We start from the raw sequence: 25,825 nt of genomic DNA on the forward strand, positions 1-25,825 counted from the left end.
AAAAGACAATTGCACAGAAATGAGGCATGGGTTTTTCATGTTTCCCAAAACAAGGGAGTTGGTATCTAAACAGTCATGCCCATCTCCTTTCAGTCAAATGCAATTGAAAGCTTCAGGGAAGACTGGTAGATCTGCATATAAAATGAGGTCTATTCAAAAGAGGATAAAAGAACTGCAATTGACAGCAGGTCTACAGCTCACCTGAGATGATTCTACAAAAGCAGAATCACTTTATTTCCTACTAGAAATCTTTTTTGTTTTCTTGTTTCCTTAGCAGACGTAGGCTTGGGGTCCCTTCCCACACTGTGGATGTGGAAGGAAGAAGTAAAGTTATTTCTGTATATGTGTACACATAGTTGTCCAAATTAAGTGATGAATAAAGTTTAAACTGCATGTCGTTTGGTTTAAAAGGTATCTTTTTTCCCCCCTCATGATTAGTCCCAAGTTAAAGCCATTAAAAAGGTGTTACCACTTTCTGGGGAAAAAAAGGTGGGAGATTTCCTTGGTGAAATTAAACTTTAATTAAATTATGTTTCACACAGGCCCAGAAAGCAGAGGTTTTTACCATTCATATTTAATTTAGTTCAATAAGGTGGAAACATTTATTTTCTGTAGCGTGGCTAAAGAAAATGTTTATCCTAAATTTTTACCTGTGCCTGAAGCTATGTGATGATGTAACCAGAGACCTCTTTGACATCTTGGAGTGGGAAGTAAGCATCTTTATTTTACACAGCACCCTGTTGACTCTCTTGGGCTCCAATGGTACAAATAGTGACATCACAGCACTAAGCTTCCCCTTTTCTCCAGAACTCAAACTGCATTTTGCGATTGGGAAATGATGTTTCTATGGCTTCATAGTGAAGGATGTGGAAGTTATGACTTCTTTTTTTCCCTTTTTTTCTTTATTATTTATTTATTTATTTTATTAGTTTCAGGTGTATAAAACAATGTAATAGTTAGACATTTATCATTTATACCCCTCACAAAGTGATACCCTCCCTCTCCCAATCTACTACCCCTCTGACATTGCATACCGCCATTACATTTCCACACGACTTCTAAAGGGCACATGACTCAGGGTTGAGTCACTGAGTCATGGATCCCCTGGGGAAAGAATTCCAGAAGCTCTGACTCTCTGGATATAATGTAAGCCATTTGAATCTCAGGACTTGTATCTGTAAAGAAACCACACGATCCTGTGCTGCAGCCTTACTCTGTTTCCATCTAACAGATGAGACAATTGATGCCCAGAAACATTAAATGATTTATCAAAGTCATGAGACTAGTGATTACCAGTGTTCTTTCATAATGTTTAAATCATGTTTCACCAAGCTCAGCAAATACATGGAAATGAGGATTCCAGAATCCACATCAATAGCTTCATTTTAATGGCAGCTTATCCTGTAGCAACCTGTACCATGATCCTTATTGATCTGCAGTCGTCTTGGGGAATGGGAGACATAGCATTACAACTACAAAATCACATTCACAATTTTTAAGAGAACAAAGCCCCTCACTTGACTCTCTCCTTCACTTTCAGAATCTATTGATGGATGAGGTAGGCATGTAATGTCTTTTGCAGACCAGAACTTGACGGAGATTGAAACCTTCTGTCAAGAGAACCCAAGCCCCCTGTCTTACCGTCTAGGACGCCCGCCAGATTTTGCTGTTAATTGGCTCCCATGCAGGCAGCTAGTTTAGCAACGATTCTGTGGGTCCTCTGTGGCTCATCTTGATTTAAAGTGAAATGTTGGAAACTACTTCTCAGCTACTCAAAGCTTCCAGGTGTACCCATGTTTAAGCGATTGGCTAGAAAGGGAGGCAGTTCTCGAAACTGTTGTGCAGACACGAAACTAGATTATTCAGGCTCCTTCGATTAGAAATTAATTCTCAGAAAGATAGTGGCTGAGGAGTTTGCTTTCTATCTAAAGAGATACATTCCCTTCGGCCACATGGAATTGAAAAGAGTTTATGAGGGAAAAAAATACCTCTGTGGCCTTAAACATGCCACAGTCTCTAGGTTGATGCCATAATAAGGAAGAGAGTGCTGGGAAAATATACTGCACATTTTAATGACTCCACTAGCAGTAGACAAAAAAAAAAAAAGTTGAGCCCAGAATAATTCTGGGAAGAAGGATTTTTGCCAAGGAGATTTTAATGTCAAGAATGTATGTGAGTCTAAAAATAAGAAGCTCACACACATCCCAGAGCTGTGGGTGGGGATATATATATAATCAAATTAAATTATTCCACTTCCACTTATGGAAAAATCCAATGGTAAAAAATGACTAGAAAACATTTTATCGTATTTCACTTGGATTATGCTTATAAATACCAAACTTTAGACTTGTCAAAATAAGCCCCACCAGCACTTCCTGGCCGAGGTGTTAAATAGACCATGACAGCCAGCGATATGCAAAAACGAAAAAGAGCTTACAGAAACATCACGTCTGGAAAAAGCCAAAGGAATTCAGCTCCCCAGTAAAGAGAGGGTTCAGAGAAATCATAGGGGAGAGTGTCCCTGAAGTGTGAGGAATGAGCCCAGAGTGGCTCAAATGTTGAAAGCAAAGAGAGGGGCCTTCAGAGAGCCTCAGACACATAAGACCCAGGTCCCGACTCTGCAACTCGCAGACTGCAGGTTTGACACCCATGATATTTTAGCACTATTTCTTTAGCACTATCAGAGAAAGTACCCCTTAACTTTGACCTTTCTCTGAAGAGCCAGCAGTTGTGTGTCAACTTGTTTGTTGATACAATTGTACTGTGAAGATGGCTGCTGCCAACACACCAATCTGCAAACCGAGGTCATCTGCAGAGTTGACACTAAGTCCCAATGCCTGGAAATGCATTTGTTGGCATTTCAAGGACAAACATCTTCTTGGCTACAACTACTGAACCTCCAATCCAAGGCTGGGCTGGGTGCAGGGGCATCTAGGCCTCTGTAAGTCTTTTATTTACATCTTAAATTGCAATTAGAAGACTCATGTACAATCATGCTTCTTTTAGTCCCCTCTGTTGCCCAAGCTTGGCCCCTGGGCCAGTGATGGCTCTGTCCATAGGGTTCTGGTGCTGACCAGTGGGAAGGAGGAGACCACTTCCCTGCTGCATGAATAGTGGGTGATCTCATATTGGCCAATACTTGCTAATGCAGGTGACACAAACTTATTAGGATGTTTGCGTTGTGCATCCCCCAAGAAATGAAAGGAGCATGGTGAAGCAGTTGGTTCAGGCCCCATGCGCACGCCCAAGGTGGTGAGGGGGTCCCAGAAGAGCGAGTGGGCTCAGCTCAGCACTACCTCTGCCCCGGGATCTAGATGAATTCTGGCTGAGACAGAACCTGCATCTCGTGCCTCTCGATTCTCTCCCGGCACGTCATTTTGGAATCCCGTGATCTTTGCTTCCTAGGGAAAGAATAAAACAGGGAGGGAAAATAATTTGACTTAATGAAAAGGGAAATAAGAACATTCAGAGATAATAGTTGTGGCAAATGAATTAAGGGTCAGACACTGTGCTAAGCACTTTCCACGTAATACCCCCACTTTCCCTCCCCACTAATCATAGCCCTCATTCCCACTAGTCAACACGAGAGCCTGTTGAACAGACATCACTGGCCAAGAGGTAGGCACTGCTATTAGCCCCATTTTAAAGGTGAGCAAACTGAGGTTTATGACATTAAATAACTTGCCCAAGGTCATAGGTAGCTATGAATCCACTTTGGCAGGATTTGGACCTCAGCCACAGGGTCAAACCCAAACTTTAAACCATTCTATTATTCTATTTCCTATGAATTTCTCCACCTACTTCCTGTGGCTTGTTCAGGAACACAGCTGAAAAACAGCAAAAGGATGGAGCTATGCAGGTGGGATCTAATGGCAGCTCTGTTACTAATTATTTCTATACCCTCACTACTATTGTCACTTAGCGTCATGAGCCTTTATTTATCTGGAAGGTGGTAAGAATGGTCCATGTCTTGCTATCACTACAGCATCGTATTGAGGCAATTCTCTGAACAAAAGAAAGATCTATGTGTGACCAGATTGAGACAGTTGCTATAGAAGGTGGTTCAGGAGAAAAAGCATGGGCCACAGCCTGGGCCTGGGTTTGCCTTTGTTAAACTAGCAGGACCTTTCCGGCCCTGACGTGTCTCATGTCTAACCTGCTGGGGAGCTCTGGAATGAGGAAGACACACATTGGGGTCCCAGCGCAGTGGGCGTCGGCATGTGTGACCCAGGCAGGAGTGACCCTTACCTGCTCCACCGGGAGCTGCTGAAAATGCAGTAGATGAGAGGGTTGATAGCGCTATTCAAGGTCGGCAGGTTCTGAATGATCACAGAGGCATAGAAGCGCTCCTTGGTGTCTGGAAGGAAGCTGAAATTGTCCAACATGTCGAAGAGGAAGTACGGACTCCAACAGCAGATAAAGGCTGGGGAGGAGAGAGTCAGGAACAGCATGGCGGGCCGGAACCGGGGGTGCTCTGTGTGACCCCTGACTGGAGCCTCAGCTGGGAGGTTGCTTAGCACCCGGGGTCTCTCAGAAAGGTATAAAATAGCTGGGTGTGTGAACATTCGTGTCATATTTACTGAAAGACATACCCATGTGCACATGCACACAAATACATCCCACAGATACATTTCCAAACCAGGACATGTCCTGGAGCTTCTCTATCTGTAAAGGGAAGGTCCGATTTGATCATGGTTGTGACTGTTGAAAGCTTGGGAACTTCTGAGCATGGAAGGGCAAAATTGCCTTTTGGGAGCATTTTGAAAATCTGTGTTTCTGTATTTGAGGGTGTGTTTGTTGGGGGTGTGGCTCTGGTTTATCCAGAGAGGCCAGCTCCCTTGTGTGAGGCAGGGCGGTCCCACCCATGTCCCATGCATCCTTTGAATTCCCACCTGGACATTTACATAGCAAAAAAACCCCATTTGTAATCATCACAGTCTATTTTACATAGGAATGCAAATATTTTTAATAAATATAGACTTTTCTAGAAATGCAGTTCCCTTGCAAATGAGGAGTGATTACTTTGTTTAATTTGGAACATTAGCAGGGTTTGTTCACCTGCTCAAAAAAATCAAATCACCGACAGCAATCTGCTTAATTTTTTATGTTTCCAGGAAAACACACCTGTATTGGTTTTCATTGGTAACCATTGCGACGTCTAGCTGACTGCTTCATTATTCTTCCAGGGTAGCTTTGCCCAAGTATGTGCACACTGAACTCTGTATTGCTTTATTATAAATTATTTTCTTTCTATTCGTCCTTTATATTATTACATATTGATTGTTTAAGAATTATGTGAGGTCAATAGTATTATGTATACATTCTGTTTCAGGATGGTAGAGAGGCATTGCACAATATTTGTTACAGAAAGGGCTGTTTTGGTCTGCTTGGGCTGTCGACATTGGCTGACGTTCTTGCAGGTTTTCCCTGCTCTCTGACTTAAAGGACACCAAGTCCTGGGCATGTGGTTCCTCATTACGAAAGGTTATGTTGGCTCTGGAACACACGTATAAGATATGCTTCCTGAGTGAGACTTCAGTGGATGTGGGTCTGTGCTTCTGATTGGGAAGGCAAGGGAGTGTTTGATTTACTTCAGAAGCTTCTGGGATAGGCTTTGGAGCCCTGGTGGGTCATCTATGCTTTATCCCCAGGTCTGCCTACAGTGTTGTTTTGTGCCTATATTCTCCTGGCTGAGTCACACCATGTGTGGTCTGTTTGGCATTTTGCTGTTGTGTTTTCAAACGGTGAGAATAGCTGTTTTGGTAACTTGACAGGCAGCTAACAGGAGGGCTATGCTTTCTCAGACCTCCCAAGGGTCACACAGGAGGTAGGGAGGGGTAGTATGTGAGCCACATAAAAAAGAAATCACACAAACCCCCTTCCTTTTGCATATCCTCATTCATTCCTTCATTCACCAAATATTAATTAAGCACCCAGAATATGGGGGCCCTATTAAGGCCTTGGTGATATGTTGTAAGGAACACAAAAGTACAAGTCTTGGCTCTCATGGAATTATGACTCCAGCAGGAGAGACAGACAATAAGCAGATCAATATATATCTGAAAATGTCAGATGGAAGTAGGAATATGAAGGAAAATAAAGCAGAGTAATGGTTACAGGAGGGCTATTTCAGACTAGTCAAGAAGACCTTTGTAAGGAAGTGGCATTGCTGGGAAAGAAATGATGTGAGGGGGTAAGCCATGCCGCCACTTGAAGGCAGACTGAAGGAGAACTTGTGCTGGAAAAGGGAGTGGTGAGATGGGTCTGTTACTAGAGTTCATGGTGACAGCTATTATTATAAAGCTATTGAATGTGCATATGATCATGTCCAGGGGGAAGTTTGTGGGGGAGAGGAGATAAATTGGAGGAGCAAAATTCTTGAGTAGGCAGGTAAGGTTGGAATTCAGGCTCCAGTGAACATTTTGGACATAGAAAGAAGCAGTGCCAGTTTATCCACAGAAGTAAGAGAAAAGATAGAGCACACGAGAGAGACGCTTCCCATCGGAGCAGATGAAGTCAGGAGAAGGAGGACGTTCTAGTCTGTATACTTGTATTTTTCCAGTGAAATAAGAATCAAGGTCATTAGCTGAGGGGGACTAATGGAGAGGAAGTTTGGAAGGTTTGAGAATAACAAAGAACACACGCCAATCTGACACATATTAGATGCTCTAGAAATAACCTTATTTTCTGAGATGAGGTGACTTAATGGGTCTTAAGAGTAGAAAGAAAGGAAAAGAAAAAGGGAGAAGACAGGAGAGTGAGAGAGAAGAGAAGGCATCCATTATGGAGGAATTTACAGTGACCTTGAAATTAAATACCCAGAAGAAATGGGATGCCACTTCTGTCCCCCTTTTAGTCGTGAACTTCAGCCCTGAGGGAGACAATGTCTTAAAGAAAGCAACAGCGTCAGCAGGTGACAGTGAACATCAACTTCATCTAGTAATCAGATTTTCTCCAAATTATCCACCCAGGGCCTTGGTGGACAACTATATTGATAAAGAGAGGAATTAGGAAACAAATGTCATCCTTTGACGGAGCCACAAATAGACTAAGTTCCATAGACTCCTCTCCAATCAGACAGAGGTAAAAGTGCCCCTAGAAAAATTCCTTCCTCCGGTGGGCTTTCCACTACCAGGTCCCAGGTACAAGTTTGCATTTGGAATGTCCACTCAGTTCTGCAACACCAGGAGAGGTGTCCCTACCGAGAATGATGACCATGCTGTACTTGATGGCCTTGATTTTTGCCTTTGAGATGAGCCCTCGGTTGTAACTTGTGCACAGCTTTCCATCTGCAGATACAAAAAGGGAAAGGTAAAACGAAGTGCTGTTTCTGCCAATACGAGCATGGAAGTTAGTCCCCAGCTGTCACAGGACCCCTTGTATCCTGCTTTCCTATGCCCAGGAGGGCCTCCTTGGATATTTTCAGAGTAAAGATGGCTCTGCGCTGGATGTTGGAAACTGTTCTATTTGCAGATTAATATAAAATGCAAATGTATTGGGACATCCGGACTCTCTCAAGAGGTTGGCTGGAGGCCCTGAATCAACTGAAGCTGGAATTAGCCATGTGACCACAGGGGACGATGCTGGGACAGCCATCTGGTTGCTTTAGCAACACAGGGCAAAGCCATTTTCGTAGAATGGTTACTCCAGACTAACTCATTCATCTAACTCTGAAACTCCACTCTCAACAGAAGCTCAAACCAGGGAAATTAAAAATGAAAACTAAAACCTGTCCCAAATAGGAGCCTGGGTATAAATTTAATCCAACTATTAAATTAAATTGTGGGCTATTGTTTGCTGGTAATCACGTAAGGGGTAAATATAAAAATCCATTAGAATATCAGACCGAGAAAAGAATATTTTTTCATTCCTGTATCCTTATCCTCTAAACTTAATGGGTGGATTCATATCTGTTGAATGAATTAATATAAACCTCTTTCTAGTCAAGAAGTGGTAAAAATAAAGGTTGATTCGGAGGGGCAGAATTCAGTGCAATCGCTCTTAGTAAAAGGAGTGGGTAGACGCCACGCTTGGGGAGGGAGACAGTGGATGCAGGGTCCCTGGACGCTGTGGAAGAGTTTTTACTGTCAGGGCTTCTGCCAGCTCATATGGTGCCTTTGTGAAAACGGGGAAGGGTGCCCTTCCTCTGGCTGGATGACGCACCCCCACCCCAGAGCACACCTTAGTGAGGGAAGCAGGGATAGGATGCCAGCCCCATGCATGTTCCGCTAGGTCCACTGATGGGGGCTCCGTGGGCACCACCGTGTTGGTGGCCCAGGCCAAAGGCCTCCCAGGGCACCTAAGTCATCCGAGGCAGGGCAGGCGTACACTAGAGGCCAACTGTGGTGCTCATATGTCCTCTCCACTGCTCAGATTTCATGTTTAAAATGTATTTTAATCCCCATGGAAACTGGCCTGAAGTTCACTTTGCACTGCTCCTTCTGTCCCCTCTCCAACCCCGTCCAGCCCAACAGGCATAGCACATCTGCTAAGAGGTAAGAACCGAACAAAACAGGCTAAAATAGCGTTCCTGTTCTCTAGGAACTTCCGATCTAGTATGAAAGATCACACACTCCCCACGAGGCTGGATGAGATGAGAGAGATGAAAACCAGCTATGAGCGGAGAAGAGAGCCATCCCCCCAATGCTATTGGGGAGGCTGAGCGGCAGATTCCAAAGGCGGAGCTGGGGGTGTGGGCGTGTTACTGGGAAAGACCCATGCGGCAGAGGGAACATGCTCAGCCAGACACAGAAACGACAAGATGTAGGGTGTGTTTGGACGCTGTGCGTCATCCTGACAGCACATTGGGTTTGAGGGTGGGGAGAGAACTGAGGCCCAGGTGGGAAGACCTGGAATGTCTTCCTGAGTTTGGGCTGAATTTCCGAGGCAGCACCAAGCCATTGACCGTTCTGAGTGTTTTCACAGAGTGAACATTTACTCCTTGAAAAGGACAAACTGTTATCGGGAACAACAGGAATAAGGGGCGTTTTATGTGCAATGAGCTGAAGTGCTAATTATAATTGATTTTTAAATTTCTTAATGTATACCCCGTGAGACCACTCTTAGGGCCTTCAAAGTATTCTGTGCATCACAGAACCACAGAACTTCGCTGGGGTGAGGAAGCAGAGGCTTCGGAGGCATTTACAGCAGTGGTTCTCACGTGGGGGCCATATTGCCCCCCGGGATTGATTTGGCAATGTCTGGACACATTTTTGGTTGTCGTATTGCAGGAGGGTACTACTGGAATTTAGTAGGTAGAAGCTGGGAATGCCGCTGAACACCCTTCAATGCATAGGACAGCCCCCCAAAGCTATCCAGTCTAAAACACTGGTAGTGCCACGGTTGAAAAACCTTGATTTCCAAGGTGGTATCTTGGGAAAGATTCAGGCTTCAGGATCAGACCTGAATACATCCCCCAGGTATACCAATTCCTAGCTCTGTCCCCAGCCTCAGTTTCCCCATTTAAAATGTGACACGTAAAACACCAAATTCACAAATTTATTTTGAGGATTAAAAGAAAATAATGTATTCGGGATGCCAAGCCCCGTGCCGAGAATGTCAATTCCTTATTAGTTGGGATGAATGAGGTCTTACAGTATTTCAGGAGGAATATGAGCTGCCTTTATGGAAGAGAACAGAAGGTATTGCTACATTTACATCATTTATTATACAATGTTGTTATCTGTGTATAAGAATTATAGACATCCAAAAATTATCAGGGTGGGATTGCACCCATGCAATGTAAGTAAAAAAAAGCCAAATTACATCCATCCCATTTGCTGGAGTATCAGCTGCTCCTAAACTGTGTGGCTCTGAAGACTTAGTTGGTTTTTCAGAAAAGTTCTCAAGAATGACATTTGTGAAATGTCTGAAATCTGCTTAAAATGGAGACTTGCAGTACTTTCCACAGGGCAACTGGGTGACAATTTGATGAACCACCTGCCCTTCAGTCTCTCAATGAGATCAGTGAAACGCGTCTTTAATCTGACCACTCTAGGAAACGCAAAGCCTCCAGCTTCTAAAGATGACTCTTCAAAGACAGGCGAGCTACAAAATGCCGGTAATTCTCCTTTATTGGGAGATAAAAGGATTATTTCTGCCCAGGCCTTGGCACTGAGCTGGAGTGAAAAGCAGTTAAATTCAGCCGTCGCTGTGCATTAATAGCTGGAGGAGCCGAGAGGCAGCAGGTCCATTAGATTCAGGACTGGAAGCTGCGCACTAATCTGCCTTAGGCTGTTTCAGTTCAAGTATGCGTCCCTGAGGGTGCAGGGGGCAGGGGCACGCTGGAAATTAGTCTGCAAGCGGCCAGTTCCTGCTCTCCTTCCTCACATTTCCTGCCCCTTGCAGAGGCACGGAGAAGCCATTCTTCTTGTGAGCACCAGAAGGGGGAGCAGTCGTTATCCTGAATTTAAACATAAGGCCGAATTTATTCCTGGCGGGTTGGGGGCGCCCTCCGAGGACCCATAACAAGTGCAGGTTATTTGTCAGCAAGGAAGTCTACTTAGTGATGTTTTCAAATGAATAGTTTTCAGATGTTGGGAACTTGTTTGATTTATAAAGTTAAACATATTTTTAGAAGTTATGCCTGGTTTCTAAAATTTTTGAAACTTGAAATTCATGTTTGATTTCCGATCCATGATGGCTTATCTACAAATATAACCCAAATGTTAAATATTTTTAGCACAGATGTCTCATCTGCTTAACTAAGGGACTTTGGCTACTTCCTTCCTTCAGATTTTTTTTTTTTTTTTAACTCTTTAGCCAACCAGAGGTCACAGCTAGATATGAGGCGGTATGACCTAACTCACAGCCTTTTCCGTTCCTCAGCTCCTCAGCTCGGGGGGAACCAGGAACCCTGACAGGCCTCAAATAATTGTGGCAGAGACAGGTTAGCTGTTCATCAAATCCTTTCCTTTCCCCGCTGGAGCACAGAGCTAGACTACATTTCCCAGCCTCCTTTTCAGCAGGATGTAGTCATGTGACTAAGTTCTGCCTATAGGAACATGGGAAGAATCCATGTATACCAGTCCCAGGCCTGACTCAGATAAAGCACCTAAGAAATCCTCCATCTTCTCTTCTCCCCACCCTGCCTGCTGGATGCCGAGGGGTACCTAAGTAGTCATCTGTTTTACGTGACACAGTCTCTATCTGCTTCAGTTTCTGAATGACTGTGTGGAGCACTGTCCTTCCCTTTGACCTTTAAGCAAAGGTCAACTGGACTTTAATTAAGCAAGAAACAAACTTCTATTTTGTTAGGACTACTGTATTTTAGGGTTTCTCTGTTGTAGCTGCTAGTGTTTCCTTAACTAAAGCAGAAATTGGTACCTCATAAGCAGTGCTGTCATAAAACCTTAAACATGTGGCATTGGTCTAGTGGGTAGGCAGCAGGTGGCAAGAAAACTGATCCTGGAAGCTGGGACACTAGAGATGCATTTGGTAGAAGGGTCACATAGGATGCCTGGGAAGGCAGAATCTGTGCCTACTGAGCCTAAAGCCCAAAGTACAGGGTTGGTGTACGACTCAGGGCTCTCCAGAGAAATAAAACCAATAGAAAACACATGTACATACATAATGACAATGACGCTGGCTGTGGTCCTCAAATTAAGCTGTAACATTGAAAAGTTTTAGCCAGCAAAAACCCATTATGAATCATTCCTGAGGCAAAGAGTAGACTAAGGATATGGCCTCCCACCTACTACTTCTGATGGCTGTAAGCTAGCTTCCTTTAAGCTGAGACACAGATTGATTGAGGAAGCAAAACACAAGTCAAACCTGAGAATTATATTATGGAAGACTTTTTGGATATGGTTGCTGGCACATGAAACTGACTGGAAGCAAATATCAGAAGCCTATTATGTTTTTGAGAAACAATAATTGCCAAATAAACCATGAGCTTTATATCTTTGTCAAGACTTAGAAATATCAGACTTTAAAATTTTTAGTAATCCTGGGGTAGAAAATTGTATCTAACTGAGATTTCAATGTGTACTTTCCTGATTATCAGTGAGGCTGAGAATTTTACTTTTGGCCGTCACTCTTTCCCCTTCTGTGAAATGCCTTTGTCTTACTCATTTATTTTTTCTATTTATCTTTAAAGAAATTCTCTTTAAATTGATTCTTAGGACTTCACATATGGATACTAATCTTTTCCCAGGTATATGTGTTGCACATAGTTTCTCCCACTTTGTGGTTTGCTTGACCTTATACATATTAACAGAGTCAAGTTTATCCATCATTTGTTTTCTGATTTAAGGTATCTTTTACCTTGTTTAAGACACTTTCCTTACCCCAGTGTCATAAAGATATCACCCTACATTTTCTTTAAAAAAATTTAAAAGACAAACACTTCACACTTAAGTCTCTAATTCACCTGGAATTTGTTTTGTCTGGGAATCGAGGTAAAGATCAAATTTTATTTCTTTCCCTATGATCTTCCAACATATAGCAAGTTCTCTTATATGTGTAGGTCTGTTTGGGGGATGTTTTATTTTTTATTTGTCTACTGTATTGTGTCAATACCACACCCTATTTATCTCTCTGACTTATGATAAATCTTAATATTTAGTACAGTAAACCTTTCCTCTCTCGTTCTACTTCTCCAGGAGTGTCTCAACTATTCTTGGTTCTTGAAATTCTTGTATGTATTTTTAAATTGGCTTGTCAAGCTCAATAAAATGTCCCATTTCAATTTTGATTGGAATTGTGGATCAGTTGGGGAGAACTGACATCTTTATGCTGTTGAGTCTTACTATCCACGAACCTGTTGTAAGATTCATTTATGTATGTCTTTATGTTTTTTCATGAAGTTCTTTATAGTTTTTGCTAAATGTAGTCGTTTACATTGAAGCTATCTTACCCACATGTACTGAGGAAGAAAAGTGCTAAGGGCAGTTAATGGGCTAATCTTACATTGATTGAGCTAGAAGTCAACAGGACTCAAATCATTCGTCATCCAAAGCTTTTTGCTCTAACTCATTCTACCTCATTTAATTTGAAACATGCAATTTGGATATAGTATGAGTTACGTCATATCTTCTAAGTCATAACGGCCAGACATAGTTGTATCCAGATATGTTACACTTTGTCTAGCTCATGGGTGCCCCTCCCCCAACGCCTGCCCCATGCAATTAATCGTCTGTTTTATAGGAACAGATAGATACCCCTGGGCATCAAGAGCATGCTTGTTTACGAAAGACAACAATGCACAAGTTTGGAAATCTCATCTTCTCTACCCCGTGTTCTCCGCACTTGTTTGTGGGAGTCTCCCAATCATTTATTAAATAGTTCTTTTTTTTCCTTCTTTCTGTCAGCCTTTGTGGGGGAGAAACTAGAGATATTTGGCAGTGAGAAGAGTGGCTATTAAACTAATGATGACTTGAATTTTGCAGCCTGTGTTTACAAAGAGAGCTTCTGTTCAGGCTAATCATTGCTGATGTCCCCTTGTTGATGAGCAATAATCCTTGCGTGCTAACACCACTGGAGATTCTATTTACCAGCCAACTCCAGAGCTGCTTGGCTGTAATGACAGCCAGGAAATAAGTGAGTTCCATTTATGAATAAGATACAGAGAATATACGGGCTTTTGAGAGTACCGTCCCCTGCTCATTCCAGAACAGGGTCACTGATGGTGATATAAGGATAAAGACAACTGAAAAAATAGGGATAATGGAGCTATACATTTGTATTAAAGAATGAAAAGTCATGGTAGCAATTTCCACCTTGAGGGAGGGATAATGTCATACTGTATGTCAATGGCAAAACAGATCTCTATGTGGCTGTGTAATATTTCAGAGACTGGAAGATGGGAACCCAAGAGTACAAGGACTAGAAAATCTAGTAACAGGGAAATATGGGAGACACTGGAAAGAGACAGGGGCCCAACCACCGTGGTGAAAGGTTGGTGAGAAAGGGGTGGTGGGAGATATCTTGGGTGGTGGGGTAGCTGATAGAATGAGGACACCTTTTAACATCCCAAACTGCCAGCAACGTTTGCTCTGTTCATTTCTGTGAGAGATGAACTCAAGGAGAATGAGGTAGATTCCATGGCCCGTTGGACCAGGAGCAGAGCGACGAGAAAGCTCTCGGTCTCCAAGTCTCAGGACCAGCCGCCTAGGTGGTCTGCATGGAGGTTTACTGAAACAAAACTGGGGAAGGTTATAGCGGTGATCTCAGGCTCAGTCTGGTGGGAGCTGGAGTGTTGGGACAGTGAGGAAAGCATGACCCACGCTTTGATTGGCTTAGGACTGTTCTCTGGAGAGATGACAGTTTTCTCTGTCTGTGAACTCAAGCCCAACAGAAATGTGTGTTCTCTTGCTGAATGTATGGTGATTTCCTTGGACAGTCCTCTCTTTTCATCCCAGAATCCTCCAGTGTGCTTCACAGCCAGGCCTGAGACACTGGGGCCACTCCAAATCCTGGCTCTAGGGCTGCTTGGAGAGACTTTGCTGCTACAGCTTGGCCAGACCCCAAACCCCAGCTTTTAGGGAGACCAGGTGGAGAAGGCAGAGCCTGCCCGGAACAGCCTTTGGTGGTTTGATATGCCTACTGGGCCTGATCTAACAGAGCAGGCATGTTATAGCCAGAGCCCAAGCTGACATTTGCGAGAGGAAAACCTCTGTAGAGGCCAAATTAGCCAAGAGTTAGGTAATGCATGTTGGAAACTTACTTACCTGAGCAGTTGGAAATCACCATCTCACAGCCTTTGCTTTTGATCCAAATGGTTCGGATCACAATGGCATAGATGACACTGTGGAAAAAAGCAAAGGTAACATTAACATAGCTGGTGTGACCCTAGTGTGACACAGAGAGAGGACCACTCCCACTTACTAAGTGCGAGGAATGGAGGGCAGGGTCCCTTAACCATGCCTGCCCTCTGTATTTGCTGATTATAGAATCACAGCAAATTGACATTGAAAACCCCCAGGAAGATCATTTGGATACAGCTACTTCTTTTTCTGGTGTGGAGGCTAGGACTGATGGAGTTAAATTTCTGTAAGATAACCTCGGTTGTTAGAGGTATAGCTGAGATTAGAATCTAAACACAGGGTTTGGGGTCAGAAAGATTTAGATTTGTGACTGACTCTACTTCTTGCTAGTTGTATGACCTTGACTTTAGACAGTCTTTCCCATGGCCCCATCATTCCTGCCTTCTGTGCGCGTGCCTTTGTGTGTCCTCTCCCCATGAGTGTGGCGGGAACTGTGGCTTGTTTCTAATCGATGCATTGGCATGAAGGTAATGGGATATTCATGATTCCATCATAGTATAGTGCTTACTGTGTTTCCCTGAAAATAAGACCTAGCTGGACCATCAGCTCTAATGTGTCTTTTGGAGCAAAAATTAATATAAGACCTGGTATTATATTATATTACCCAGTCTTAGTTTACTATAATATAAGACCAAGTCATATAATATAATATAATATAATATAATATAATATAATATAATATAATATAATATAATATAATATAATATAATATAATATAATATAATAAATATAATATATTATAATATAAAAATATAAAACTGGGTCTTACATTAATTTTTGCTCCAGAAGATGCATTAGAGCTGATGGTCTGGATAGGTCGTATTTTCGGGCAAACACGGTAATAGGGACCTTGACCAGTTAGTTCTGGGTATTAGGGAAGCTTTCCCAGAGGAAGTGAAGTTTCAGCTAGGATCTGAAGGACAAAATGGTTTTTAACTGTGGAGTGAAGGGATGATCATTCCAGCAAAGGGAACAGTATGTGCAAAGGTTCAGAATAGGAGGGAGCACTACACATTCAAAGAACTTAGAGAAAGCCAGTGGCTGAAACCTGTGTATAGGCAGTTTGCGTGGCCTAAGGTGAGGATGGAGCGTGAGGTAAGGACCGGAGCACGCAGGGCCTTGTGCACAGAGTTAGAGCTTTTGGACCTTGTTTGGAAACTATGGAAATTCAATGAAGGGCTTTTAGCAGGAAAGTGAAATGGTTGGTCAACACTTTTTTCAAAGATCAGACATTTTTCGGTGCATATAACTTGTTTCTATATAGACGTATATGCTGGTATAGGAATTGAACATTCCTGGAAAGGTATACAAGAAATTCTTAGCAGTGCTACTTCTGAGGACAGGATGGGGGGTGAGGTGGGGTGGCAGGAATACTTTTATTTTCTATTTCATACCCTTTTGTAAGCTTAACAATTTTTCACATAATGGCTCTGGCCGTCGTGTAGAGTAGGGATTTAAAAGGGGTACGAGTAGATAGGGAGCTATTGCACTAGACTGAATGAAAGATGGCAGTCTCATGGGAGTGTAGACCGACTCAATTGTCCTCAAATTTTATTCCATCTTTTTGTGAAATGACTACAGTAGCGCGGCCTGATGATGGGGAGGAGGGACTATGCTCCAGAAGCAACTCAAGCTACTAGGTGCAGGAATCCTGAGATGGGAGCAAGGGCTCACGTGTCTCCCTTCTCACTCCAGTGCCCACATAGGGGATGGTCGGAAGGGAAGCAGTCAGTGTTGAGCCCTGCTGTGTGTCAGGCCCTCTGGGAAGTGCTTTACATCTGATCTCATTCATTTTATTGGTTAACACAGTTCTGGGCACCAGATGCTAAATGCTTACTACATATTGATTGTGGCTTTTGTGTCCTACACATTCTTATTTTATAACTGCATGTGTGAACAATGGGAATTACAGTGTATTGTCCCCATTTTATGGATGACAACGCGGAGGTCCCATGACTAGGAAGTGTCAGAGGCCAGATTCAAAGCAAGGTCTACAGCCCCCAAAGCTCTGATGTAATGTTGTGATGAAAACAGTGTCGATTTGCTCACCATAACAGCTAACTAGGAACTGTGCTAAGCCCTTTATGGAAATTACCTCATTTAATCTCTCAGACAACTTTATATGGTTGGTGCTAGTATTATTCTCATTCTCACGATGTGAAAGCTTCCGTGACTTGTGTGAATTCACACAGCTAGAGAATGGCAGAGCTGGACCCTAGCCTCCCTGGGTCCTCTGACTGAAAAGTCTTGTTAACCAGCGTGAACTCTCTCAGAACGGGGGGTGTACATGCTCCTTTGGGGGCGTGTATTTCAGCTACATATGCTATATGTGGTTCTAGTTACTCCCTGAATGCCTTCTTTGATCCGTAGACCAGGTTAGCACCCCCTGCTAGGAGTCCCACTGAACTATCTATTTACCTTACCATCATACTCCTAACACTGTGTTGTAAGTGCTCCCTTAATTGGCTGCCTTCTCTGTTAGACAAGACAGTTTTTGAACCCAGACATCATGTATGTCCTGTCATTTCTGTTTCCCCCTTGGCTGGTGCAATGTCTGGCAGAGGGTGGGTGTCTTACAGGTATTTCTAGAAATAATGAGTAAGTGGAAATAGGCATAAAGAGTCAGGGCTCACAAGCATATCTGTGTGTAGCTGGGCTCAGGGAGATATGAAGGCAAAACCATCTTTGGGGGGAAAATGTAGGAAAAGCTTGATACTTAAGAGCTAAGAAAAACTTAAAGTTCTGATACATATAGTCCATTGGCACCAGGTTTGATAGGCTCCCAGGAGAGAGAAAGTCAAAGGGATGGCCTGAGTAATCCAGTTGGTGCCACTGAATTAACTGAGATTTCTTAAATGTCCCTGAACAAGAGCTCATTATGATGGCTTCAGAGTTCAGATCAATTCACTGATCAGCAAGTATGGACCATTGGGTATCAGTCAGAATGCTTTTTGTAGCTAGTTGCAGAAAACTCCCAATTCAAACTGGCCTAAGCAGTTAGAAATACTTCTTATCTCTCATGTTTCCAGTCTCAAAGGGTCAAAGCTGAACTTCAGCAACTTGGGTCCTTTCCATCCCTTTCTTTTTTCTTTCCGGTGTAGATGTTTTTCTAAGTCAGGCTGTAGCAATTCCAGGTGCCAACCCAGAGACAGCAATGTCCAGAAAAAGAGGAGAAGCCATCCTCTCCTGGACTTGTTTTCTAAGAATGGAGAAATCTTTTCCAAAAGCTCTTCAGAAGACACTCCCTCAAGTCGCGTTGGTAGAATTGGATCATATGGTCATTCCTGAACCACTCACCTGTCTGGGGGAGGGGTTGCCATGAGTGACTTAGGGTGGAAGGAATATTGGAGATCCAATCACAAACCTCTGCCATAACCTAGCAAAGCAGTGAAAATGGCTTCTTCAAAAGACGTAACTCTTGCCACTCCTCAAGTAACAGTATACAGGATGTCACTTCCCTCATTGATATAACAGGTGATCCTCCTTGGTCTTGGACCTCATGCCCTGGGGCCCTTTTACCCGCCATGGCCTCGTACTCTACAGAGCTGTCACAACTTCAGCACGGGGCTGTCCCGCACTCTGATCCCCATTCTCCAAGCAAAATAAATGGATATAGATATAGATATAGATGTATGTAAATATAGATATATATATATATAAATGGATATATGTACATATATATATTAAATATAACACAAATCAGTGCTCAATGACAAATGTGCTTTTTTCCCCACTATTTCTTGGCAGTTGTTGGCCATGGATATTTTATGCCTCTCCCTTTACCTCACAGAGATAAAAATGATAAGAGAATCAGAAATCCATTAAGTAGCAAGAAAATAACCACAACTAAAGTAATGCAATTACACCAGCGCTAATAACCTCCTCTAGAGAGCTATATCAAGTGAATTTTGGAACAACAGGACTTGTGTTGACCCAGAAAAACAATGTATTGTTTTTATTGTCAGTCATTATGCTTTCAGGTCCTGAGAGCCTGATTTAACTGGTGATAGAACAGCTAAATCTTGATTCCTGCACAGCTCTCTCATGAGTTTGCCTCAGACAATAGAACTCCTTCCATCCTTTCTCCTTGCCGCCCTGTCTGCCTTTCTTCTTCCCTCCCATCTTTTTTTCTCTCTTCTTTCTTTCCCTCCACATATATTGATGGAGGATCTACCCTATGCCAGAAATTTCCGTGTCAGGTGTGTGCGTGAGAGAGACAGAGTGAGGTGACACCTCTGTCTTGTGATTGGAGCAGTGGACAGTGGTCAGTGAGGCTTGCATTGTCTACTCAGTCCAACATGCATAGGTGTCTATTGTGGGGTGGATTTGGAATCCAGAACTTAAGAGACAACAGTTCCTGTACCCAAGAGATGCAGCCACACAGGCTTCCTGTGCACAAGCCGGCGATGACACTACCACAAGCCTCCAAGGTGACACAGACAGCTAAGGGTGAAGGTTGGGAAGGGAGCACCTGAAGCATTACTTGGTGTAGGAAGGGCAGGGACAGCTCCTCGTGGACTGGGTGTGTGAAAGGAGACATGAAGGGTGTGGAGCAGTTTGCCGGAAGTAGGGCACATGAGTTTGGAGGAGGTGCAGCCCACAGGACCGTGCACACAACGCACCACGGTGGCAGGAGTGGGGCGTCCCGGAAGCAACAAACGCTTTGCTCTGGTTGGAATGGTGGGGGCAACGGGAGAGTGTCAGCAGCTTCCCCTGGAATAGCCAGGAATCTGAAAAAGACAAGTGACCTAGCCTATAGTAAATGTATATAAAGCTACAGTAATTAAAACAGTGTGGTATTAGGGGCAGAAAAGCCACTAATTCAGTTTTTTGAGTCCGCTCTCCTTTTCTTAATTATGTCACTCACTATTAACTGAAAATAAAATAAAACCATGTTCAAAATGAAGAAGCAAATGACACACGGGGGAAATATTTGAAAAGTACAAAAAAAAGCTTGTTGCATAAAGAATATCTCTAGAGATAGAGAATAGAGAAAATGAAAGCATAATAAAGGGAACAAAAGTTCAGAAACAAAGAGTATTTATAATATAAATATGCATGTGATAGAATTGCCATTTTATACCATAGAGATACGATAGATTATTTAGTAAGTGGTGTTTTGGATAAGTGATCTAACATTAAAAAAACAAATTTAACTTAGATCTCTAATTCACACCTAACACCAAAAGTAAATGATACTGGGACAATTGGCAAATCAAATCAAATATATTTTTAAGTGATATTTTCAATGTCCTCCCAACCTTGAAATTATTTTCAAATAATTAATGTAATAAATCATAAAAAAGTTAAATCAAAGCATAGATAAGTATGTGGAAGGGACAATTTCCTAAGAAAGACATGAAGTAATAAAATGTAAAGAGGAGCATGACTAGATGTGAATACTAAAATGTAAAACGTCTATATGTTGTCCAAGAGCCATATACATTTCATTCATATTAACACATGTATTTCTAGAAAGTTTTGCAAAGTGCTTTCCTATGATTCTTTTAACTTTTAAAAAACTAGTTATTTGACTTTCTCATTTCTAGTTATAGTTATTCACTCTTTGTTTTCTTAATTATGTCAGTCATATTAAATGAAAGCAAAATAAAACCATATTCCACATGAAAAGGCAAATGACAAACTAGGGAAATATTGTCAACATATAAAAACAGGAAAAGTTTATTATATAAAGAATATCTCTAGAGAATAGGGAAAATAAAATAAAATAAAATAGAGAAAAATGGGTAAAATAATATAAATAGGTAATTTATTTAAAAAGCAAAAATGATGAATATATAAAATGTGTTCAACCTCACTTGAAATGAAAGAAATGCAAATTAAAACAACAATGACATATTTTGCTTATGAATTTGGTAAAATATATATATGTATATATGTATGTATATATATATATATATGATATATGAGAGACAATACAGCATGAGGCATGGGTAATAAAGTGAGTGGCCACCTTATTTGAGTTGTTTCTTTTGTTGACTTTAGCTTGAAATTAAGAGTTTAACCTTATCCAGAAGAGCCACAGACGATAGAATGCTCAGAGTCCAAAGTATGGTAAAGGAAAAGCAAGCCAGCAAGCAAGAAAAGAAAGGAAGCAAGCAAGAAAGAAGTATTGAACTTTAGCTCTGAGAGACATGAACTGTAGTATTGTATCCCAGGAATTAGCTGGAAAATTCTCTGTGGGCCTGGTCTTATTTCAAGAAGAGAGGAGAAGCTGAAAGAGGTCAACAAAAGAAATAACACAACAAGGTGCCATGTCCTCCAGACAGAAGCTCTTTCTACAACAGGAGGAGCCTGACCACAGAAGAGTGAAGATCCTGACTGAGCAGGTAGGAAATGCTTCAGAGAAATTCAAGGACCCAGGGAGGTCACGGAATATTCTTGGTTCTGCCTCAGTGGGAAGCAAGGAGCGGGACTTAAGGAAGCCTTAGTTTGATGAGGGCTGAGTGAAACCCACTTTTAAAATCATCCCCTTTAATCATCAAATTATACTTTGCTTTTTCCAAGGACAGTACAAAAATGCACAAGATGGGCTGTAGACAAGTTTGAGAAGTCCTGGTGGGAAGAAGCAGCTCGAATTAACGGGGGAATTTCAGACCGTGAAAGACCGCCTGACAGATGGGGCCAGCAGCATATTGTGAGCAGGGCGGCCTGCTGAGCAAGGGTTTTGACTGATTTCCGGAGCTGATAGGAAATCAATCAGGAGAGAAGCCAAGACATGCAACTGCCACTGAAATTGATGAGTCAGTTGCCTGTGACAGCCTGAGCCGCTTCCTTCCAAATATTTTCTTAATGGCTGGGACTAGCCTCTCTTCTCTTTTACCTGCCCCTTCTAACGCTGCTATGACTTACCTTTGATTGGATGTCTAAATAACCTTCATCTTTCCTTCAAGATTCCTCCCCAACTTAACTTGGTGGAGAGGGGGACAGTAAGTTGAAATAAAATATAGATGTTGATTTGTCAATTCAGCAGGGATGACTGGACAATCTCCAGTCACAGGGAGGCTGCAGGGCTGGCTATGAGACCACTGTGCCCTGCCCAGCTCACCCTCTGATGGGGAGTAAGTCATTTCACTTCTTTTAGACCTAAGTCTGTTGTAAAAAATTCAGCGGCTGAACTATGTGATGGATAACATTTCTCCAGCTTTAGCCTTTTCTGAGACTAAAGATGAACAAAGACCAAGAACAAGTGATTCCCGTAATGTCAGAAAACCCTTGAAAAATACCTAACCACTTACTGATCAAAGAAATGCATATTGAAACAGTGAGAGACTTTTTTAACCTCTATGTTTGGTAAAGATTTAATAGAGAAATGGCACCACATTCATCGGCTAGGGAAAAGAAAAAGCAGAGCTTGTGTTTGTTGGTAGCAAGGCAGTTTTTCAAAATCCATCAAAGTCTTAAAATGTGCATCATCTTTGATCTAGCAATTCTACTCGAATGAGCTCTGAGGAAATAATCAGATTCATGAGTCATTTTCAGTACAAAGATTTTTTTCCCCACAAAATTATTTATACCATCTAAAACCAAAGGCTGATCTTTCTTTGCCCAGGACAAATTATGTGACACATCCTGGCAGGCTTGGGGACACTCACAGCGTCAGCATGGCCCCCACACACAGGATACATGCTAGGTACCTCCCGCAATCCCCCATCTTGTCCACCCATGCAGAACCATACTTCCAGAGGCAACCCTGCCATGTGACCAGGGAGGCCAGCTGGTTGTGGTCTTTGCTGAAAGGCCCACCATTGGCTGCAGGACACAGGGAACGTCCTATGGCTTGGTTGCTAAGGCCCTTCATGGTTGAGGCTCACCCCACCAGAAAGAGCTTGTTTTCAGCTTCTCTCCCACTGGCACAGCCTTTCTGTCCTTCCCTGTCACCACAATCACTCTGGCCTCTGGGCAACAGGAAACCTGCTTTTTTTCCCTGATCCCCTTCTCCTATCTGGATCCTTCATTGGTGGCTTCCAATAAGTGTTCTCTGCCATTACCTGATTTCACTGTATACACACTAGCATATTTATTGCCTTATTGTGGTTTTGTTGTTTTGTTTCAAGAGGTCTGTCTTTTCAATTATAATATAAGATCTCTGAAATGGGTACTATGTCTTATATTTGAAAGGCTGCATGATATAGGAGAAAGAACAGGGTATGGGATCAGACAAACCTGGGTTCAAATCCTGTGTGATGTTGGGTAAGTTACTTAACCTCTCTGAGCTTGAGTTTTATCATTCATAAAATGGGGACAGCAGTAGTTATTTCCTAGGGTTGTAGTGTGGTTACTGGGATAATTGTTAGTCACTTAGTACCATGCCTGTCCTATACTCCACACTTGGAAATTATGACATCCCTGGCTCCTTACTTTACTTTGGAGGAAGTGGGCTTAGCACAAGCTTTAACTAAAATCGTATGGCCTAGCCAGTTTCCCAAGAACGTGAGGAACAGTAAGTGACCTGCCGGGGAGGAGAGCTGCGGTGGGCAAACCAGGAAAGCTTCTGTGTGAGCCTGGCCTGTTGGCCTCTTACCTGATGATCGTCAGAGGGATGAAGTACACCAGAAAGGCCACAATGGTCATGTACGGGGTCCAGTAGGAGTCATCAGGCCACAGGGCCCAGCACTGCACTTCACCGTTGGACAGTTTCCTTTTCCCGAATATGATCAGGGTGGGAATGGAGAACAGGAAAGAGAGACCCCAGGCAGTCACGATGAGGACCTTGGCTTGCTTTTCTGCTCAAAGAAAAGAGAGGGTTGGCTGGGCATCCAGAAACATTCTTTGGGAGCACACTTGGAGTGTAACATAGAAAAGGCTCATTGTGTGAGAGAAACTCTGGACCTCTACAAGCCTCAGTTTCCTCATTTATAAAACTGGGATAGTAAGACCTGCATCTAGCACTGATGCAGGGACGAAAGAGAACTTCCTTGCCCAGAAGCTGGCATACTGCCTGGCGGAAGGTCCGTGCTCCCCAATTTCTACTTCCCTTCTCCTTCTCTGATTAAACCACCTGACTTGAGTCTTGGAGAGACCAGTTTGTTCCGTATACATTTGATAGGTTGCTGTGCCAATGAGTGTCTCTGGTTACCTCCCTGATCCTCCAGGCAGGGATGGGACTCTTGGTCTGTCTAGTGTCCTTCCATGTGTCGCAGGGGCACCACCCGGAAACAGCCAGTTAAAATTTTGATGATGTGTTCATATATAATATATAAATTACATATATAAAAATGCGATCATAATGTATTTGCTTTCCAAGCAATAAGAGCCTTTCTTGAAATATAATTTTATCTGGAGCTCAGAGCAGGAAGCCCGGGCAAGTCAGGGTGAAGGTGCATGATAGCCAGAACCTTCCAGCCCCGTCCTGGAGTAGCTCCACAGAATGAGCCCTCTGGGGACCAGTGTGTGAAGTGCGATTTGAAAATCACTGGTAAAATAACGTTTTTCCAGGGTTACACTCAACTCCAATTTTATCAATTGCTTAGTATTAAGTATTTAAATAGTTTCCAATTATTTTTTATTGTAAATAATTTATATGTATCTCTTTGCACTGTTCTAATGACTTCCTTAGGATGATAGAAACAGAAGCGTTTGGCAAAAACTGCTAAATTTTTCCCAAAGGGTCTGCAATTTATAGCTCCCACCGCAAGTTTACAGAAGTTCCCATTTCCTTACACTCTCCCAACACAGAGGATTCTTTCTCTTAATATTGTTACCAAGCCAGGAAGAGTTTCTCTCCAACCATTAAATTTTGTAGTTCGTCGATTAGTAGTCAAAAGAGTTTCTTGTTTCTTAATAATTTTTTCATGTTATTTGTCCATTTTTCAAATGGATATGTTCTTATTTCTTTGCCAGGTTTCTTTGTAACAAGGTATCATCCCTTTGCCTGTACTATACAAATATTTTCTATTTGTCAAGTAGCTTTTTAAGTATGTTTCTAATGTTTATTATTTGTATAACAAATTACAATTTTTTCATATATGAAAAACTATCTCTCTTTTCCTTATTGTGTGTGCCTTTGCTGTTATTCCTAGAAAGATCTTTCACCAAAATTATAAAACTTTCACCCATGCCCATACCCTTTCATGTTGAAGATTTGACTTTTCAATCCAACTGGAATTTACTTCGTAATTGGCTATGAAAGGTAGAGATCTAATATATTTAAAAAGTGGTTAGACAGCTATTGGAACACCCTGTGTTGACTAATTTATTCTTTTCTTACTGATTTGATATTCTGTGTACTTTACATAGGTTATTCTGATACCAGTATCCTTTTATTTAAATTATCAAAGTATCATATTATGTTTTAATATCTAGCACTGTGTATCTCTCGTTATTATTAGTAAATGTTTCCCTGATTATTTTTACATTTATTTTTCCTAACAAGTCTTAAAATTGTCCATGTCTCTGGACTTGCTAAGGAAACTACCACTTTAATAAAAAGCAGTAAAAAGTAAGTAAAATATGGCCTCCCCTTCTCGTCTCTCTTGTGGGATAGTTGCCATTGCCTTGTGTCTTCTCAGCCACATGTGGGTCCACCTGCTCCATTCAGTGCGGAAAGGCTGTGCTGCTCTGTGGGGACGGTCTTCTCCCGACTTCTCTTAGCTTAGTCACACACAGCCCTGCCCCTGCCCCTCACAGCTCTCCTTAAATCAGAGGAGTGTCGAGCTCCCTGCACCATCTCATGCCCTGTTCTGACCTATTAACCTCACCCTCTAACTATGAGGATCTTTGCAGCTCCCTACAAGGCCAAGCAGCTTTCCTAGTGGGCTTGGCATCCTTGTTAAACGTGCTCCCAGTGCGCTGGGAATGCCTTCAAGTTTCTGGTATCTGGATGGCTTCTTTCCTTGGCTTCCATCCCAGCAGCAGATCTCCCCCTATTATTTGTATGTTTTCTCCCAGACGTCAGCTGGGGTTGGGCAGAGGAAGGAAAAATGGCTAATGTCTGTTTTCATGCTTGCATCTTTCCCTGAAGCTATTGGAAAGGATTATTTTCCAAGTGCCCTACATGGAGCCTCTATTAATTTTGTAGTGAGGAAATAAATTACTTT

At 42.4% G+C, this 25,825-nt stretch overlaps 1 protein-coding gene across 2 annotated transcripts in view; it reads right to left on the minus strand.

The window, feature by feature from the left end:
- Window positions 1-1,046: 1,046 nt before the first annotated feature.
- The window catches only part of NPSR1 (neuropeptide S receptor 1), a 104,407-nt gene continuing 79,628 nt past the window's right edge, over window positions 1,047-25,825 (minus strand). For both annotated transcript variants that reach the window (XM_081080135.1, XM_081080134.1), the window contains exons 5-9: window positions 23,311-23,512; window positions 14,670-14,746; window positions 7,203-7,289; window positions 4,249-4,423; window positions 1,047-3,401 (exon numbers count right to left, since the gene is read on the minus strand). In XM_081080135.1, coding sequence (XP_080936261.1) covers window positions 3,311-3,401; window positions 4,249-4,423; window positions 7,203-7,289; window positions 14,670-14,746; window positions 23,311-23,512 — 632 coding nt within the window. In that variant the 3' untranslated portion in view covers window positions 1,047-3,310. The remainder of the gene's footprint in view (window positions 3,402-4,248; window positions 4,424-7,202; window positions 7,290-14,669; window positions 14,747-23,310; window positions 23,513-25,825) is intronic.

This window comes from Rhinolophus hipposideros, assembly GCF_964194185.1.
Source record: "Rhinolophus hipposideros genome assembly, chromosome: 18".
Classification (NCBI taxonomy): Eukaryota; Metazoa; Chordata; class Mammalia; order Chiroptera; family Rhinolophidae; genus Rhinolophus; species Rhinolophus hipposideros.